The 21,698-nt window shown below is 33.0% G+C and overlaps 2 protein-coding genes across 2 annotated transcripts in view; both read left to right on the forward strand.

Moving 5' to 3' along the window:
* The window catches only part of LOC127711252 (uncharacterized), a 77,447-nt gene extending 76,475 nt beyond the window's left edge, over positions 1 to 972 (forward strand). Inside the window, exon 9 of the mRNA XM_052217246.1 lies at positions 680 to 972. Within this exon, the coding sequence (XP_052073206.1) occupies positions 680 to 799 (120 nt within the window). The 3' untranslated portion in view covers positions 800 to 972. The remainder of the gene's footprint in view (positions 1 to 679) is intronic.
* A 13,638-nt stretch (positions 973 to 14,610) lies between these two features.
* On the forward strand, positions 14,611 to 16,385 carry LOC127712813 (uncharacterized). The gene is made up of 3 exons (XM_052219422.1): positions 14,611 to 14,761; positions 15,950 to 16,110; positions 16,365 to 16,385. The coding sequence occupies exons 1-3, from the start codon at positions 14,611 to 14,613 to the stop codon at positions 16,383 to 16,385; spliced, it is 333 nt and encodes a 110-aa protein (XP_052075382.1).
* Positions 16,386 to 21,698: the final 5,313 nt, after the last annotated feature.

Below are 21,698 nucleotides of genomic sequence, written 5' to 3' on the forward strand. Positions count from 1 at the left end.
AAAGAACTAAAACTACGCAATTAAACCCAATAAATGAATGTTCAATGAATGTCCATTCCGAATTAGCACGAAATGAGACCCCAAGAATTATTTAATTGATTGGGGAATAAGTATATTTTATGCAAATGAAAATAATTATCAAATTATGTTTTATTATGTTTACATTGTATTATCATAACTACAAATAATTGCTAGTAATCAAAAACATGTTTGATAGTGTTTGTGTGTTTTGTTTTTTTGTTTGAGTTTTAAGAACGTTTTAAATGTCAACCGCTTTGTTTCTCTTGGTTTTGTGTCATTATGGCTGCTGTCTCATTGACATATTCCTCACATGTCCTTTTATTCATAATTTTTGCAATTTATTCTCAAACATTTGATATTATCTATGGAGTTCATGCGATTCCCTCAGTCTTTGTTTGTCACCTTGATATGTATTCTTAATTGCTTTATGAGATTTGAACATCGTCAAACTACTGTTGCCTTCCGGTTAATTTCTAATGGAATTATATACTTAGGCACATTTAATTAAGTAAATATCAAACACCAACATGTCGCATAACAAGATGATACAAACAGCATTAGTTCAATTAAATTGTCGATGAAATAAAAGAAGAGGAAATATATATAGACTAACTGGTTATGCTGGTTACTGATTTGATATAATGTTGATCATTTACAGAGAGTATTTGACAAATTCATAGATGTGAATGGACAGAGGATTCCTTTATCTGATCATTTTGGAGTAGCTGTAACGTTGCAACCGAAAAACTGCACAAGCGATTCTACTACAATACCATAATTTAAAATTATTGCAGGAACGAAATTTTCCCCTGAAGATAACACGAAGGACATTTTTCTTATCTCAATGTTTTTGTAGATAAAAACGAATAAATTAGATTGTTGTCAGGAGATTGTTTAATTAAAGGTAGATCAATTCTTGTATGTAGAGATGTGGGGTATACATCAGTGAGACATCAACCCAACTAAAGAAAAAAGAAAAAAATCAATCTACTATAGGTCATCTTACACTTAGACTCTTTAGTCATGTTTGTAAGGAAATATTCAAAAATGGTATAATTGTGATTTGTTTTTTAACAACAAATAAATATTTCATTTATTTATTTTTATTTATTCTTCAGATTGCCTGTTACAATTACATTTCACTGTCCAAGCTCCAATAATTACATTACATGTATGTTTTATTATAATACCTTATTTTGATTGGCTAAAAGCAATCTCGCTTCATTCTAAAATTAACCTTCATTTCAAAATGAAATGTAACATTCATGATGACACGAGCTTCCACAATAAAGTGCACAGGTAAATAATAGAAAAACTTGATAGCAATCGTGTTTTCATGATCTTAGCAAAAAATGTAATTATAAGTATTGAATGCCTCTTTTAGAAATTTTATAGGGTTGTAAAAGCGTTGACCGTGCGCACATTTTTAGAATGACAATCATACAAAATGTACTTCGGTCAACGCTTTTACACCTCAATAAATTTACAAAAAGAGGCATTCCATTCTTAAATAAAATATCCCTTTGAAATGCTTTCTGAGTATCCAGGAAAATACTCGGAATATAATAAAATATAAACATTTTTTTCCCTATTATATCAATCTTTTTAAATTTCTGAAAAATACATTTTCAGATACTGTTTTGATCTCATTCATAACTCTTCGTAATTCTTTTATAGACATATCTACACATCTAAGAACTTCAGTTTTTGCTCGGAAACACTATTGTTTTCAATGAAATAAAAACCATCATTTTTAGTAAGAAATATGTTTATGTTAGTGATATTATAACGATAATAAAAACCTGCCTGGAGGTTATAAAGGAAGTACCAAATAACTGTTCAAATCTTAACTTTCATATGAAGATTATCTCAACTTGGGTACATTAAACCATAGGAATCTGGTATACACAGGGGTGGTAAAGCTGTAAGTATTTTACTAAGACTTTCAGTGAACAGTTTTCTTCTATTACAAAATCTAGCATTACTGCTTATAAAGGAGTTGATTCACTAACTCATAATTTAGGCCCTAAAAACCTGATTTTTTTTTAACTGCGATGATGTTGTGAAAATTATATGAAAGCTTATGTTAAAATGTCCAATTGTTTCAGTTATAAATTATTTTTCATCAATTACGTCATAACTGATATATTTGTGACGTCATAAATGTAGGGAAATTTGTGAAGCCCTGATTTGTGGCATAATTTGGTGAAATTTATGTCCGTTTTCTGAAAAATTAACAGTGGTACCACCCCTCGCCCTCAAATATTTTTCGTTCCGAGGTTATCACCAGCCCAGTAGTCAGCACTTCGGTGTTGACATGAATATCAATTATGTGGTCATTTTTATAAATTTACTTTTAGCCAAAGTATGAATTATTCGAAATACTAAGGATGTTCTTATCCCAGGCATAGATTACCTTAGCCGTATTTGGCACAACTTTTTGGAATTTTGGTCCTCAATGCTCTTCAACTTTATACTTGTTTGGCTTTCTAACTATTTTGATCTGAGCGTCACTGATGAGTCTTATGTAGACGAAACGCGCGTCTGGCGTATCAAATTATAAGCCTGGTACCTTTGATAACTATTTGCTGAAATATTTTAAATATGTCATATTCTTTACTGTTCAATAAAAATTTCAATGGGCGAGGGGTGGCGCCACATATGAAATCATGAGATAAGGTCCAAAAACGATGATGAATTTCTAGACAAATGGACTAAAATGAAATCTATACCTATTTAAGGCTGATATATGTATAATCTATGAAGCAGTTATATACATTTTTTCCTCATTATACTTTCAAAAATAATACATTTAGCAATACATTCACAGTAAATTTACTCGAACAATTGAAGTTGTAAAAAAAACCCACCTTTACAGGGCCGTTTATTGGGGTTCCTGGCTCTACTAATTTGAAATAGAAATGGTGAGATATGAATATATACCAGCAGATCACATAGAAGTAAATCAGCTGTCGATGGTAAAATTCCTTCCTTTAGGATATATAGTCCCAAAATTATGATATAAGATGTTAAAAAAAATGCTTATATCCTTTTCAATAAAAAAATGCTTACATACTTTTCAATAAAAATTTCAATGGGCGAGGGGTGGCGCCACATATGAAATCATGAGATAAGGTCCAAAAAGATGATGAATTTCTAGACAAATGGACTAAAATGAAATCTATACCTATTCAAGGCTGATATATGTATAATCTATGAAGCAGATATATACATATTTTCCTTATTATACTTTCAAAAATAATACATTTAGCAATACATTCACAGTAAATTTACTCGAACAATTGAAGTTGTAAAAAATTAATTTCCAGGTGTACATTTTGTACGCATCCTAAAAAGCAAATTCAAATTCATTTGGATAATGTCTGCTGATGATCCATTTATTTATTAACAACTCCGTAGCTCACTGAGCAAATTTAACCATGCAAAACATGATAGTGAACTGGCATTAAAACTGTATCTGCCCAATCCTTATTTACTTAAGTTAGTTATATCAAACTCATGGAATATAATTATTGTATATACACATCTTAATCAATGTCTAAATCATATTGATATAATATACAGAGCTCTGCATCTTCCATTGTATCACTGTATTTATTAAATATAAACACTTCAGTGTTTTTCATCATTTTGCTTTGTGTAAAATTAAGATGTTGCGAATACACTTATGTTTGTGTCGGCCTTTGTACAACACTGCCTGTAGGGGCACCTTAATTGGCAATACAAAATGTTATGTTGTTTGGGTCATATGGTCTTCAGGACTTATTATTCTACCACAATAAACGAGTGTAAAACTCGTTTTGTCAAACATAAATTCACATCGAGACTAGAAAACGTGTGAATAAATAAGTAAGTTAGTAACTAGTTATTTATATAGTGACATGTGTATCATTACATAGATTTATACAAATATATACAAAGCAATTATGAATAACTGAGACTATAAAAAATCTGTCATCAACGTCATCAATGTAAAAAAAAAGCAATGTTGAAAAGCTTGACCTTTTGGTGTTAAGCATCTTTCCAGCTATCCTTATATATGTATATTGATTATACGTAAGAGTATCTCAATTTATGGAAAAGCTTCATAAATACCCAACAAAGCACTTCTTGATAGCTATTTTTGATAAAACAAGCAAATATATATGATATAAGCAATCTAGATACCAACGAATTTATTTCAACTCCATTTCAACTCTTTCTTATCAAATCAAACATTCGTATTCGTAGTGCCGAAGTCTTTCTTTCTTTCCGTACTAAAACTTTTCTTTTCCTATTTGGAATTTTCAGTAATGTGTCGTTTTGTCCTTCTCATGGAAAGTATTTCTATTGATCGGTTCGATATGCACGTGTTTGCGGTGAAGTCTTGGTTTTCAATGAACTTAATATTTTCATTACTAAAATGTTTTACAGCAGGGATATAGATATCATAAATTTGTTATCAAATTTACAAAATTTTATCACAAACATAGAAATTTATTTTTGAAGTATGATTCAACGTGACATTTGATAAAAAGGGATATTTTGCATCCCACTTTTAACGATTATTTGTTTATAAAGCTAACAAAATTATTAATTATCCTTCAAATCTGATTCCTTTGCTTTATTAATAGACTTGTTGGTAATATTTTAGTTACACTTGTAGCTGTTGTTAAACTTTTTTTATAGTTAGTTCTGGACATTACACAATATTATGTATTACTTTATGGTTCATGATGTTGCTGTATGAAATCTTCTATAAAGTACAGCAACCGATTTAAAATATAGGACGGCATAACTTTTATCAACAGGTTAAGTGGTTTGAGCTTGCTTTTAGTAACTGCGGGCATTCTTTTATACAGTACAATTTGTTTTTATTTTGAGTTTTGGTATCCATTTTACTGTTATTCTAGAGTAAAGTGCTTTTCTTGTTCCGGTTTTATGTAAAACTATGTTCTCTTTGGTACGTTTTGTTAATCTGCCTATCGAAATGAAAAAGAGGAAGGGTTGCGATTTACAAACAATAAAGTTTATGCCCACCACCTTTTTATGGACCTGACCCAAATCAGGAACATCGTCAGTAGCTGTCGTACGTTATATCTTATTTTTTCGTTTTTTTGAGAAATGGGAATTGCTGGCAGATCTTTGATTGTAATCGGTGAATATATTAACTAACTAGATCGATCTTGAATGGCATATTAATGTGTTTTTTTTTTGTCGTTGCGTTGCTGTCCCATTTATGTTTACCTGACAACTCCTTTTATTCATTAAGGATTCTTGCTATGTCATAACTGAAAAAATACATTCGATTTAAAGATATCGTGTTAATACCGACGATAATATGGACTTTCAGGATTTTCGAAATAAATATCTAAAGTGCGACTAACTGGCGTTTCTCAAATGCTTTGATGTTCTATTCGTTTCTGCAATCAAAGGCTATAATATCTCACATAAAGATTGATCACGAAGTTATTCTTAAATTTTACAAAATAAATATTCTAATATGATTCGTTATTTGATAGGTAAGATGCTGTTCATTCGATATTTTTTTTTATAATCAGTTTCATTGGTTAGTATAATTAACGATTGTATTTGAACTTTGAAATATTGATTTCCGAGTAAGTGACAAATTATGTTACGTATCTGTATATATATATGTGCAGATGATTGGATAAAGACATACACCAGTATATCGTAGAGAAACAAAAGGGTCGTTTGAACAAAAATGTCATATCCAGCGATATAATTATGAAACAGCATATAATGTATAATGTGTGTGTATAAATATCTTACAGTTTTATTTTACACCGTTAATTTGTGTTTACCAACTTCAACGACACTGATGGTGTGCCGTGTATACGCTAACTGTCAAAGTCTGAAATAATTTAGGTAAGATTAAAATTTATTTTGATTTATTTTAATACGCTAACATTGATGTCTGTCCTCGAAAAAGGGGGAAAGAGGATTACAAGGGAGACAATCAAAAGCCATGAATCAAAGAACACGAAGAAAGACGTACACTCCATCGTAATGAAAGCCCAACATACACCAACAGTTTATACAAAACACTATATGCATTGAAAACTTATTGAGCAACATCAACATCACCAAAAAACCAGCAGTGATAATCGGGTGTTCCGAAAAGGTACTGAATAATGCTGTTATCATGTTTCGCTCTATTAGTATCACAAAATTATAGTGATGAAACAAGGAACCTCAATGTTTTGCGATCTGCATTTAATACACCAAGACTGTTGTAGTATGATAAAATTGACAACTTCTATAAATTATCAGTTACCTGCTGATGTTTGATAGTGGACGTTAGTATAAGACCTGATCTTATTTATGTCTTTTTCGTTGTTTTACCTCCCCTAAAAAACAAAAGAAAATATTAGAAGGACAATCATTTGTAAATCAAATTAAATAAATATATAGGTCTAAATAAACTCATCATAGATACCAGGATTGAAATTTTATATATATTTACGACAGACGCGCGTTAATATAAAGGACACCATGCCCCGCTCGCACTATTACATTTCCATGTTCATTTAACTGTGATATCTTGGTCAAACCCTTAATTTATCATATATCTATAAATGTGATACCAGCGGTATACTACTGTTGCCTTTATATACCATAATGACTACGTACACTAAGCCTAAAGTTGAGGTGACCACAACTTCAACAAGGTCATGAAAAACTACCATTAACCAAAAAAAATTAACCTGATGTATGTCCATGTTTTGTGAACCGCGAAATCTTGGTCAAAACCCTAATTGTACATATATTTTAAAACTTGCACATCACATTGAATATGTGTTCTTATATGACTACAACTTCATGGTAAACTTTAACCTGGAACGGGACGGACAAACGGACGGACGGAAGCACATACCAAAAGTCATAATAGCCATCTTTCTTACGTAGGCGAGGCAACTGTATGAAATATGAGGTGCGGATCCAGGATTTAAAAAAGGGGGCTGACAAGCCAACGTTTTGAGTAATTGTCTACGCTTTTATAATATATAGCTCCATAAGGGGAGCCGATCCTTAGATCCGACTCTGAATATGTTATTATAAATGTTTATTCATACTTCATGGCAGGTATCTTAACACTGTCGTTTGCACGACAACAGGTCGTTTACTTGAAAGTCGTCGCATACGTAATTAAAACGCGATCAAAATTTTCTATGACGATTTGGAATGTACAGTACTTTCAATATCGACTGTACACAGTACATTGCAGTAGTAAAAGAAAATAATTGTAAGCAACTTGATCAATAAGTGTTATCTTAAAGCTAGCATGTGTAAGGTCATCGCCATTATGTCATAAACTGCACAGTTGAAACACAATGAAGTGTTTAATATGCATTTGTTTGTTCTCCTTGGTACATTGGACAACATGCGAAGCAAGTAAGACAATCAAATATATATTGTAATCCTTGTATAAATGATATTTGTCATAAGTATGAAGCATATACTAAATTTTGATAATCAGACGCCTGTTTCAACAAAAAAAAAACGCCCACGGAACTAAAATATTAAGACAATATAATATTATCTTATAACACCCTTTCCCTTAAAGAGATATTAAGATATTGTTCACCAAAATGTTCCGGAGGGAAAATGTGACTACTGAATGGTGAACAAACTATATGAACAATTATAGGTCACCGTACAGCCTTCAACAATGAGCAATGAAAAAGGATGCATATGTAATTAAGAAAAGTACACAGCTACCAATAACAAACATAAACGTATGAACATGAAAACATTATTTTTGAAAAAAAAAACACAAATGACTGAGACTTTCTGATAGCTGGACAGGGGCAGCCAATTATGGACTCATGTGCTTGGATTTGAAAACGTGTTCCGTTATGCATGTTGTACCTGTCATGCGCTTGAAATTGAACTACCTATAGTAGCTATTGGTAAGTCAGGAGTATGACACATTAGTGGTTATATAGAATGTTGGAATTATCAATCAATAATAAGGTTTTTCCAATACCAGGCATATATTACTTAAGTCGTATTTGGCACAACCTTTTAGGAATTTTATGTTTTTCATGCGCTTAAGCTTTGTGCTTGTTTTAGCCTTCCAACTGTTTTGATTATAGTGCCACTCACCTTCCAGGCTTGTAGTTTTTGGTACGCCAGACGTGCATTTTGTCTACATAAGACTAATCAGTCACTGATTAATACAGGCGTCACACATCAGCGTATAGCACCGACGTACGCCGGGCGTGGTCAAAAACCATGTACGCTGCCAATACGCTAGAAATTTTGGACGCAGTCAACTTGTCAATCATATCTGTATCGTGTGCACAACGAGCTTTAAACGTGTTTAGGGCATACGAGAATCGTACATAAGCGTTTATCGGGCGTTGAAGTAACTTATGTTGGTGTATATCTGGCGTTTGTCTAACGCAGACGAAATGCACGCTACGAAGGAAAAACGTCCCTTGAACGTACTTGAGACGCGTCCCGGTCATACCTGGGACAATTATCCATGCTTTTGGCGTGACTGGGACGTGTAATTATGGGGTATCTGAACCACTTCTGGATACACTTGGTCTTGTAAATTCACGGACATATGCCACTATAAATGTCAGAGCAAGTTTCGTTGAATGTCAGATTACGTCCAAGTAAAAGTCGAACGATCTTGAGGCGTATACAACGTGCTCTAAACGTGTCTCAAACGTATCTGTAGCGTTTTGCAACGCGCCTGTAACTTATGTAGTACGTGCGTGTTGCGAACAGGTATACGCTTTACAAACGCTTAAGCTAGATTAAAATTTTCTAGAGTTATAGCGTTCATCAAGCGTATACCTCTCCATTTTGACGTACTTCAAACTTATGCAACGCGTGTATAACGATTACTTAGCGTTCCTCTTTCGTGCATCTAACGTATACGGACTTAGTCAATTTTCTCTGTACGTCTGATGCAAGTTGGTCTATATGCCAATGTGTGACGCCGGCATAATCTTATGTAGACAAAACGCGTGTCTGGCGTACCAAAAACAGTTTTTAGTTACACATGCACAAATATACACGTGGAACTTTTAGGAAACACAATATTATTCCAATAATTGCGAAACAGTACAACTTGTGAGGTGCTGATTTCAGTTGGTCTTCTTCGTAGCTTTGTGGGGACATATTTTGATTTTAGGAGATTAGTTCTCACTACAATATTGCCGAAAATATTGATACATCAAACACAACAAAAACATGGGTTTGGTCATGTCTTATTTGATGCTCTTATTACTATTATTTCACTGTAACTGTATGTAAATATTATTGATAGCTTTTACACAGCACAATCAGCCAATACCATGCTAAACTCATTTGAGGCGTAATATAAAATTATACAAAATTAGAAATAATTAATGATTGATATACAATTAGTGCCATGTAATTATATAAAATCAAGTGATAGGAAAAAAGGCATGTATCCACGGATTTGTAAATAGAAAATCTTGAAGTACCCGAATATAAAAAGTCCCAACATGACAAATTGTAATATAGTATTCAAACAAAAACAAAAAACACAACGGCTTGATGTATTGGAAAAAAAAACAAAAACAAATAGTATATACATCAACAAAAGACAACCACTGAATTACAGGTTTCTTGCTTGTGATAGAGACATACATAATGTTGCAGGGTTAAACACTTTTATATTTGCTTCCAACCATCCCCTTCACCTGTGACAGTTGTGCAACAGCACGACATAAAAACAGACTGTAAAAATCAGTTGAAAAGGGCTTGACTCATCAGATCGATACAAAAGAACAAAAACAACCTACAAAAACACAAAAAGACACAAAGTACCGATCTGAAAGTATATACAAGAAACACATTTGTCCACATGTATCAGATCAAAATCGCAATATTTATGTCCATTTTTCTGTTGCAGCCTACCTAAGATCTGCGGGTATTGGTTCTGCAGCATCCGGTAAAAATTCAGCGGTAATCTTTCCAGCCATTAACCAAACTGTTACTACGACAAGACCTGCTACAGTAGGGACACATCACAATTATATGGAAAACAAATTGAGTGTTGGGTCAAGTGCACCCGGGAAAAACCCTGTAAACTTTATTGGTAAAAAATATAATATTCATTGACTTATATTTTAACAACTCGAAAATTTATTTAAATTATTATCATTCGAGTTCCAGAAAAATGCTATACTACAATATTAATTGAAATGTTAAAACATTTTTTTTTCTAGATTTTTTTTTCTGAATTGGATACTGTCCTCCTCACTTCTTCTTCATATACTTACTCTTTCCTTTTTCATTTTAGACATTGCAATCCATTTTCAAATTTGTACATTTTGAAATGATTGAGAGTATATAACCTTAGGTTATGTAGGCTTATGATTTATTTTTTTCCCCTTCATTAGCGAGTTATTTTGGAGGCGGATGATAAATTAGAAATGATTTATTTTAGGAGTAAACTAGCTAGAAATGATATAGTATAGAGAAAAGGTGACTGTACATTTTTTACATGAATTTCAGAGTTTGGTAATGGCAAAAATAGACCTGACTCTAAAGGTATGTTTTGAATGTTCAGCTAGATTTATAAAACTTTCAGCAAATTGTCTTTTCAAGCAACTGATAAACAAATGCTGCGGGTATAGGTTTAACTGTTTCTTATTAAGGACACTTGCAAAGTCATCTGAAAGACCTATGTGAGTGTATGTTGATTGTTGTTTTCGTAACGTTCACTACAAAAAACTTCTTGTATACACATGAACAATAAAAAATAAAGTATACATTCAATAAGAAAGTTCTGGTTGGTGGGTCAACCGGGATTGAAACTTTGAAGGGCGAGTAACTTAAACTGCCACTGGGGAACACAATTACAATTTATAACTGTTTTTATTCTGACAACTTAACTGAAGGGTACGTGGCTAGTATGATATTAAAAATAGCTATCGTCAATCTATCAAACAAACAATCCGACAAGGTGTCATGTTTATTCCAAATAATGTACTTATTTCTTTTGATATTACCTTTGGTATTAAATTTCAAATACTGCTTCAAAAGTTATGAAATATTTATGAAACCGAACTATATTGCTTTTGATGATCTTATAAACTAACTGTTATATCTTTGGTATCAATAAAATTGCTATTGTACTCAAGGGTGACTAGGATATAGGAATATGGTTGTATAGAAATTATAGCTACCCGGACTTCACCGGTCCAACATTAAGACTCTTGCTAATGAGGCTTGCTTTTGGTTGTGCGGGATGAAGGTTCACACGAAGCCAATGGGCATGTTCGGCGAAATTTGGAAGATTAATATCCATGTTGTTAGAGTTCAACTATGAAAGAACGTTCAAGCACTTTTGCAACAATTGTTTGAGGGGACTGTTGCTGGCTTGTTACCTACTACGTTAGGTATTATATTCTTTAAGTAAAAAAAAAGGTTAATTTCCAAAATTTGCATAACCTCATGTCTTTCATCAGATACTTACTAGCGTACATAAGTTTGAATGTCTCTATCACTTGACTGGAATATATTTGATTGATTATTGATTGCTAAACGTCCAATGGCGATTATGTCATGCATGTTTAGGACGAGAACTAATTACCAATAGATACAAAAGGTAAGTCTTGCAATAGGGGTTTGCCCGGGATGAATGATAAGTTGGAAATTTGGAAAGCCCCCAAAAATGTAGCGAATTGTAATAAGACAAGGAATTAAGTCTTATATAAGCCACCTACGAACCCCTAAAAGTATTTTTGCAATGGTTCTTAACGTGAAGAGAGCGTGGCACTCTCTCTACAAGATGCATCAAATTCAACTTTCCCATTCTGATTGGACGTGGCTGCAAATTTTTAGAATATTCAAACGAAAAAAACCAACGGCTTGATATATGTAAAAATGGGATATATAAAGGCAACAGTAGTATACCGCTGTTCGAAACTCATAAATCGATAGAGATAAAAACAAATCCGGGTTACAAACTAAAACTGAGGGAAACGCATCAAGTATAAGAGAACAACGACACAACAAAAAACACAATATTAAAAATGTAACACACACAGAAACGAACTATAATATAACAATGGCCATTTTCCTGATTGGCAAAGAAGATGCAAAATACTATTGAAATAATGGGATATTGTTGGTTTTGAATTTGATACCTAATACGCGTTGCTATGTTTTCATTCACATAAAGTCTCCAGTCATTACCAACATATTCCATTAATTAATTCTGCGTTCTATTTCTTTTTAAATACATACATTACGTTTATTCAGATCAGGAATTACCATACTCTGTTTAGTATTTAATTGTATTTTTTATCTCTTAATTGAATTAAATGTTAAGTCAAAATAACAAATACTTCTCCTAAGCTAGTTGATTAAATCTTTGCGTTTTTTTTTTCTTTTATGCTAGAAGGCGATTGTAGATATCTTTACAATGAGAATTTTACTTCAACGAATTTCGTCACATTCAACACAGGTCTTGGAACATCAGTGAGCTTTTATGAACAACGGAAGAACCTTATCATCGAAGCTTTACTTCAGTCTGAAGCAGATGTTTTATGCCTAAATGAAGTACGTTAAAACGCTTTTTAATTATTTGCTGTCTTCTATAGATTTGTCGATGACATTTTCGATGAACGCAAAAAAAATAAAATAAAAGATAATTTCTACATAAATAGAGAAAAGAGAGGTGAAAAATTTGATAGGGATAGTCGAAAACAAACTGACAATGTCATGGCAAAAACCGAAAAACGATAAAAAGGCAAACAACAGTACACAGAATACATCATAGAAAACTAGCGACATGCTTTCGTAGTCATAGAACTTGAGATACCAAAATAGCTAGTCGTCTAATGTTTAATTTTACCGATAGTGTCCTATAACCGATTGAGTAATTATCTAATTAATGTGGCTTCGCATGGCGGGCGATGCATGTATAGCTAGAGACATTTACACTGTCGACAAACCAGGTTTCGCACCTTTTTGAGTGTATGTGATTCCCTCGGTTTTGATTTGTTTGTTTCTTTGATTTGTCTTCCTAATTGATGTACCAGTTTGAACTTTGTTAACCTTATGTTGCTCATATCTACAACAAAAAGGATGATGCATGGAATGAATTGAGTTGTGTTTGCTTAACGTCTAATTGCAATTATTCAAGCATATTCATGACTTATGCACAATATCCGCTGTCAGCTTCTAACATTATTTCTTATAAACATACAATTAGACATTTACTAATTCAGGTATGGTATGTAGAAGATTTGATTCAGCTCCAGAAAGCCTTACAGGGCAAGTTTCCTCACTCTTTCAGTAAAATTCACGATGACACCGCCATCATTATGGACAAACAAACATTAGCAAAGCCTCCATGTGATTCTATAATTTTTCCAGCAAGTTTGAAGTGTTTTATGACGTTTTGTAACACATCGAGAAATTTGATAGAACTAGCCGAGTGCTTCTTGGTTACCTGCAACGCAGCTCGTTTACTTTCTGAGGAATGTTTAACATGTGTTATCATTAGCGGTACAAATACTACTAATGTAATAGCAAATTGTGCCAATCCATCTCCATCACGACAATTCAACGCGTTTAATCTTCCTGGACTTGCATTATTCAGCAAACTGCCTTTGGCGCGAAAAAAAATACAGAACCTTATCCCTAATGTGAAACGGCTTGTTCCTAGATGGGTGCTTTCGGCTGAGGTATTTTACTTTTTATACCTGTCTTGCTTAATATAATTACAAATTGTAGATTAAATGATGAGATTTAATACAGTTTGTACATTTTTTCTTTCAGTATGTTTGTAATAATTCGAAACAAACTTCAATAGAACTTCAATAGAACTTATTAAGTCTATTATGAATATCTTGTCATAAAAATTCATCACAGACATTTGAACAATATTTCATTATCCTCTATTTTAGAATACCGGTAAATATATTCTACAAAAATATGATGTTCTAGTTTTACTCATTTTAGTTGCTAGTTATCATTCAAAACATATTTATTTTCAGGTTGAAAAAGTAGGCACAGTTGGTTGTACTCATTTTACAGCACTACTTCCGTTTTCCTACGTTGACCGTAAGTTATGTTTCCCAAACACAAAAGCTGTTGCATTTGGCGTATTTTATTTTTAAATGTAGTTCATGCCAAATTAAAGACATCAAGGGTGTTGAAGCGCTTCAAAACTATACATATTTTTTTGTGTTTTCCATTAGATACCAACCAAACAAAACATCCCGAAGGATAGAAATTGGTATATATGCACAGCCAATCGCTAATCAAATGAAAATGGCTTTAAAACAAATATGTCTGGACAAGGTCTTTTTCATCATCCAACGTTCACTACATAAATAGTTTTGCTGTCTTGCATTTTTGTAAGATCAAGTAATGATCACAACATAACTCTAATTTAAATATATTTAAGGAAGGCAGCATTTTAAAAACCTGGCTTTCAATTACATGTATGGTATACCAATTTTACTGCATCAGATGTGTATTTCGACAAAAATTGTCTCTTAAATATTCTTAATTTATTCAGTAACCATTCTAGCAGGTCTAGTTCTCTCTTATTTTCAAATAGCTATGTTGCCACCTCTGTTTTCAAGCTTTGATGAGGAAAATTTGAACAATACTTTACAATTATTGAACTATTTCAAATTGGAAAAGCAATATATATTGATGGGCGATTTCAATCAGTCACCACTTCGGGCAACTTTAACACCTACATTTTCAGGTTAGTTTATTAGTCCTTCACAATATTATATTTCGGGCATCTTGAATTGCATAACATACCTGTATATCCAAAAAACAAAACAAAACAAAAAACAAAAAACAAAACAAAACAAAACACAAAACACAAAACAAAACAAAACAAAACAAAGCAAAACAAAACAAAACAAAACAAAACAAAACAAAACAAAACAAACGGAAAAAGCTAATTAAAACAATAACTTTTTTCTCCACTGCCACCCGCCCACTGCCCCTCCCCCCCCCCCCCAAAAAAAAAATCCTATTTGGTGCAATTTATTTAGATGGCAATGATAAAGTTAAGAAGAAGAAAACTTGTAAAATGCTTTCAGTTCAGTACTTTATGTTTACGAATCAATATAGCAGTGAATATGATATAAAAATAAGGTACCGTAACTAGATAACAGACGAAACAATTCCTTGACTGAAAGAAACAAAATAGAAAGATCGAGATAAAACTTTTAACAAATCATAACACAGAAAGCGTCTAAAGATTAAAAATTTCACACAGAATCTGTGCAAGAAGATCGATAATATATATGATATTTTTGACAAACATACAATACATTTGTAATGGGTGCTTAAACATTTTTTTGAGGTCAGAGTTGTCTTTCTTTTACCCAAAAGAACAAAAGATTACGATAGAAACATTCCATTATTTTTTTTTCTTATTGATAACAACAACACATAAACTAGCTATTAAATCAACCCTTGGTGTCCTATGTAGAGTCAGAGAAATTGCAGTGCAATACAAACTTTCCAAAGATAGTAATTTTCGAATTATGTTTGCTTTAAGCCGCCTCAACTCAAAATGCTAAATTAAGTATTAAATGTCTATAGTTAATTAATTACAAATTAACCATATCTTTATCTTTGTTAGTTTTAAACCAAATTATGGTTGAAACTAATTTTCAGTACATAAAATTGCCCATTTTCCTCTAAATCTCAGAAATCATATTATAATAAGATTGAAAATAAATCAATCGTGTTCCAAAAAATGATGCCAAATGGCCATGAACAAACTTTTATACATGTAAAAGTTGTCATAAGAATTTATATCTCATTTAAAGACTGTGAGCTAGCAAATCCATAGGCTATAAGATTTCTAAATCGTTTCAGATATTGGTCATGGAATGTTTTCAATTACTTTAATTTGTGTTATTACTTTTTGTAGACAACTACAAAGTCTTTAAAGCAAACGGATTGTCTGACCCTTACGTTGACAATATCGGCCTGCCAACTTTTGGACGTGGTAATTTTTTATCCATTTTCCAAGACAGGAATCTGATTCTGGACCATATATTTCAGAAAGGTTTCGATTACATATCATCTGAGGTAACTATACTTGTTCTGATTGCATGGTTAATTAAGCGTTGTTTTTAGTATTGTCAGGCAATGAGTTGTTTAACTGAAAAATTATTTAAAATGAATTTTTCATAAAAAACTAAATAACTATACAGTGGTTGTCGATGAACGGTAAGAAAGGCCGGTTTTTAAACGTTTTAGTGTTTAGGTAATTTATAGTTAAAGAGCATACATGTACTGATTCAATGAGATTCATATACAATACTAATATTTCTGAAATCCAGATCACGCAACAACAACAATAACAAAATAAGAATGGGGAACAAACCAAACAAATAGAAATCAGACCAAACTAATCCAATTAATGAACTTACTGAAATTGAAAAAAAGGAAACATAGTTTAAACCCGCTGCATGTTTATGCACCTGTCCTAAGTCAGGAGCATGATGTTCAGTGGTTGTCGTTTGTTGGTGTGGTTCATAGGTGTTTCTCGAATTATATAGATTAGACCGTAGGTTTTCCTGTTTGAATTATTTTACACTAGTTATTTATAGGCCCTTTATAGCTTGCTTTTCGGTGTGAGCCAAGGCTCCGTGTTAAAGGCCGTACTTTGGCCTATAATTGTTAACTTTTTATACATTGTGACTTGGATGGAGAGTTGTCTCATTGGCACTCATGCCACATCTTCTTATTTATATTAGGGCCAATATTTACAGCTGATATGCTTTTGATCTTTTCAGAGAGTATTTGACAAATTCATAGATGTGAATGGGCAGAGTGTTCCTTTATCTGATCATTTTGGAGTAGCTGTTACATTGCAGCCGAAAACCTGTTCAACATTACCATAATATAAGATGGAAACGTATTTCAGAAACACATTTTTTACAAGTGGATAGGAGGCGATTAATATCACGTAATTAAATCTTTTTTTTCGCGATATTTTTGTAGATAAAAGCAATAAATCAGATTATTGTGTCTCTAATGAGTTTACTTTATAAGTGTTGGTCTTGCATGAATATAGTAGGTGTATGGTAAACGTCAATAAGACAGTAATCTAACGACAAAAGAATAGACAAAACACACACTCACACAAACTCCAAGACATATAAATGTTATTATAAGGTCTTCTGACATCACTAAATGTTTATATAAGACCGATTATTTCAAACGCGTTCGAGTCTAGAAATGTCAATAAGGTTTATTCGATGTTTTTAAGAACTAGAGGCTCTAAAGAGCCTGTGTCGCTAACCTTGGTCTATGTGCATATTCAACATTGTAGACGAGAATAGAATGCATGACAAAAATCTTTGTTTTGTCGATCTTGTATTGCTGATCATTAGTGTGTTTAGTTTCTCTCTTTCTTTTTTAGTTTTTGCTAAAAACACAAAAAAGGGCTAAAAAAACCTCATTTAACGGCAATCACTTCAAAAAAGAGTGGCAGTCTACTAACTATATTCATTGGTAAAATTCGACTTGTTTATAGTAGATCTTGCCTTGCTGATAAGTTTTGCGATTTAAAGTGTCTATTAATCTATTATAATTTGCATATATATATATATACTGAAGACCCAAAAGAAATAGTAAAAATCGTCATTAAAGGGCAATAACTCCAATAAGAAATCGTCGGATGATTTCTCCCTATTATCTTAATTGTAGATCTTGTCTTGCTAATCCTTTTTGCTTATTTAAGTTTTTATCTATCTATTATAATATTTAAGATATAAGGATAAAACGCAAAAGATTGGTAAAAAATTGTCATCAAAGGGAACTAACTCTTATAAGGAGTCAACTGACGATTTCGACCATAAGACTTAATTGTAGACCTTGTCTTGCTAATTATTTTTGCAGTTTAAAGTTTCTCTCTATCTATTATAGTTTTTAAAATAATAGACAAAAATGAAAAAAAGGTAAAATTTGTTATTTAAGGGCAATAACTCCTATAAGAAGTCGTCTGACAAAACTTGCATTTAACCCCTGTGTTCAATTTTTAGCCATGTCGGCAATCTTAGTTGTAAACTTGATACCCCAATGATGATTGTGGCCAAGTTTGGTTAAATGCTGTTTGGGACAGTTCTCTGAGACATGAAGACAATGTGGATAAAGCTTAAGCCTTAACAGGAAAAAAAAATACGATACATCGAACGACAATCACTATCGATGTTCAGGTGTCTCATGCGACAAGAAATACTGATCAAAATACCATTGCGCTGTCACCAGAATCCAATGTAATACAGATTGTTGTTTTAAAAAGGTGGAATGATAACAAAACAAGTATGCTAGGAGTCGTCATGATGAGTTTCAATGTTACGGCAGCAAGGTTTCTTGTTGTTTATAGCAACCTTGTCCGCATGTTAAAATGCACCTAAAACATTACAATATTTAAAAACAGAATCGGATTTCAGTATAGATAATAATAAGTAAATGTGATATGAATGCCAACGTCACTACTCTCCTTAAAGACCAAAAGTCAAAGACGTGAAAACTACCAATAATTTCTAATACCTATATCAAACCAATTGCAATTAAAATTTTCAATTACAAACACGTTTTTCAGGATCTCAACATTGACGACTTCAAGTCTAAACCTCCTGATTGCACCTGTGCTAGTTCCCAATTCACATATAATCCGGCTGGCCACGTTATTACCGGAGACCTTAACATTGTCAATAACACTTCCTTGCGAAATTTGTTATACAAAGGTCCGAAATATCGTGAGCCTAAATCCATCAATTGGAAATACAACTTCAAAATACTGATGGATTCAGTCGAGGATTATGCCAGGCAATGGGCTAAACGCGAGAAAGAAGACGTAGATACTCTTTCCGAATGGATCAAGGCTGTGAGGTCGTTGATACAAATCCGAATTAAGAAACTAAATGGGCATATCAATACCCACGCTACGTCAATTTTCAAAGACCCAAATGTTGCAAGACACTTGTCCTACATCCATGACAAATATGTTGTTGTCACCACAGATAAAGCCCCAAACAACATCGTTTTTGTGTGTAAATATCATTACATAGACTGCTTGATAAATGAATTAGGTATTGACAATTCACTTGGAAACTCAACATATACCCTCACGACACTTACCAAAGAGGAAATCCTGAATAATCATAGGTCTGTTCTATGTTCCTTTGGAATTTCAACCAAAGATGAAGAACTGGATCTTCCATCACTGTATTGGATACCTAAACTACATTAGTGTCCTTACAAACAACGGTATATTGCTGGGTCTTCCAAGTGCTCCATGAAACCTCTTTCTAAATTATTAACATCTATTTTATCAGCAATCAAAGCCGGGCTCCAAAGTTATTGTGAAACTGCCTATTCTAGAGGTGGCGTGAATCAGATGTGGATACTAAAAAATTCCAAAGATCTTTTAGAGTACATACAATCTAAGACTCTCTCATCTTGCAATAGTATTAAAACATTTGACTTTTCTACACTTTACACAAGTATTCCCTATTCCAAACTAAAAGACAAATTGAAAGAGTTGGTATTACTTTGTTTCATTAAAAAGAATGGCGAACGTAGAAACAAGTATCTTGTCTTTGGGAAGGATAAATCCTACTTTGTAAAGAATAACTCTGATTCAAACAAAAAATTCTCTGAAACTGACATTATCAAGATGCTTGATTTCTTGATTGACAACATATTTGTTACGTTTGGAGGACGTGTTTTTCAACAGACTGTCGGAATTCCAATGGGAACCAATTGTGCCCCTCTTCTTGCCGACTTGTTTCTGTATTATTATGAGGCTGACTTCATACAGGAACTTCTAAATCAGAAAGATAAGAAGTTAGCAATATCCTTTAACTCTACGTTCCGCTATATAGATGATGTTCTCTCACTAAATAATACAAAATTTGGTGACTATGTTGAACAAATCTATCCCATCGAACTAGAGATAAAGGATACTACAGATCGAGTTAAGTCTGCCTCATATCTTGACTTACATCTAGAAATTGACAATGAGGGTCGGTTGAAAACAAAACTTTACGACAAAAGAGATGATTTCAGCTTCCCAATTGTGAACTTTCCATTTCTCTGTAGCAACATTCCAGCAGCGCCTGCATACGAAGTATATATCTCCCAATTGATACGATTTTCCCGGGCTTCTGTTTCCTATCATGATTTCCTTGATAGAGGATTGCTGCTCACAATGAAGCTATTAAACCAAGAGTTCCAAATGGTGAAGTTGAAGTCATCCCTTCGTAAATTTTACGGACGCCATCACGAGTTGGTTGACCGTTATGGAATAACCGTTTCACGGATGATATCGGATATGTTCCTTATGTCGCAACTACAATACCCTCCCATTTCACGAATGTGACTTACCGAAGTAGACTATTTACCGGATTTGTAATAACATAAGTAACACGACGGGTGCCACATGTGGAGCAGGATCTGCTTACCCTTCCGGAGCACCTGAGATCACCCCCAGTTTTTGGTGGGGTTCGTATTGCTTAGTCTTTGGTTTTCTATGTTGTGTCATCTGTACTATTATTTGTCTGTGTGTCTTTTTATTTTTGGCCATGGCGTTGTCAGTTTGTTTTCGATCTATGAGTTTGACTGTCCCTCTGGTATCTTTCGTCCCTCTTTTATAGGTCATTATATTGCCTTCGACTTGTATATGTAATATGTCTGGTAGAGAACTGTATGAACATACATACATTACATGTATTTAGTACATGGTTGCATAAATTGTGTCAATTTTTATACAATGATTTATTATGGAGGATTTTGTTTGAACAAAGGATTTACTACAAACAATGAAAATTGGGAGTTTGTAAAAAGATATAAGAAAATGTGGTATGAGTGCCAATGTGACAACTCTCCATCCAAGTCACAATTTGTAAAAGTAAACCATTATAGGTCAAAGTACGGCCTTCAGCACGGAGCTTTGGCTCACTCCGAACAGCAAGCTATAAAGGGCCCCAAAATTGACTAGTGTAAAACCATTCAAACAGGAATACCAACGGTCTAATCATTATGAAAAACGAGAAACGAGAAACACTTATGAACCACATCAACAAACGACAACCACTCAACATCAGGTTCCTGACTTAGGAAGTCTATGTATTTACGACACACTATAATCACCTTTTAGCTAGAGGCTTTTTTTTTGTGTGCCTTGCTTGACATTCTGTATTACATACATGTCTTTTGGGTTTTTTTGTGTCGTTAAGTCTTTGTCGCTTTGATATACACATATCTTTTGGGTCAAATAAGATAGTTATATAATTCCCAAGCCATCAATTCAAAACTATGTTCTAGTGGACACACAGTCGTCGTTAGGATATACATCTTTGTCTGTTAAAATAAATCTATTTAAGGATGTTCGATCCTCTGTTTCAAATAACAAGCTTTTCAAAAGACTTTTATAAATTCATTGTATATAAATAACGGACTTGAAAAGCAGAAAAAAAGGATAGGTCCGTGTCCTTGTTTTTGAGATATAAGCAATTGAACATTTGGTGGGAAATGATTCTCTCTAGATTTTTCATATATATATATATAGCATTGACACCTTCTTCCTTCACAAACCATGAAAAAATAACACGGATTTGATAAGATTTTCAAACATGGCTTTTAAACTATGTGCAATAAATTTC

The sequence above is a fragment of the Mytilus californianus genome, unplaced genomic scaffold (assembly GCF_021869535.1).
Source record: "Mytilus californianus isolate M0D057914Y unplaced genomic scaffold, xbMytCali1.0.p SCAF_8, whole genome shotgun sequence".
NCBI lineage: Eukaryota > Metazoa > Mollusca > Bivalvia > Mytilida > Mytilidae > Mytilus > Mytilus californianus.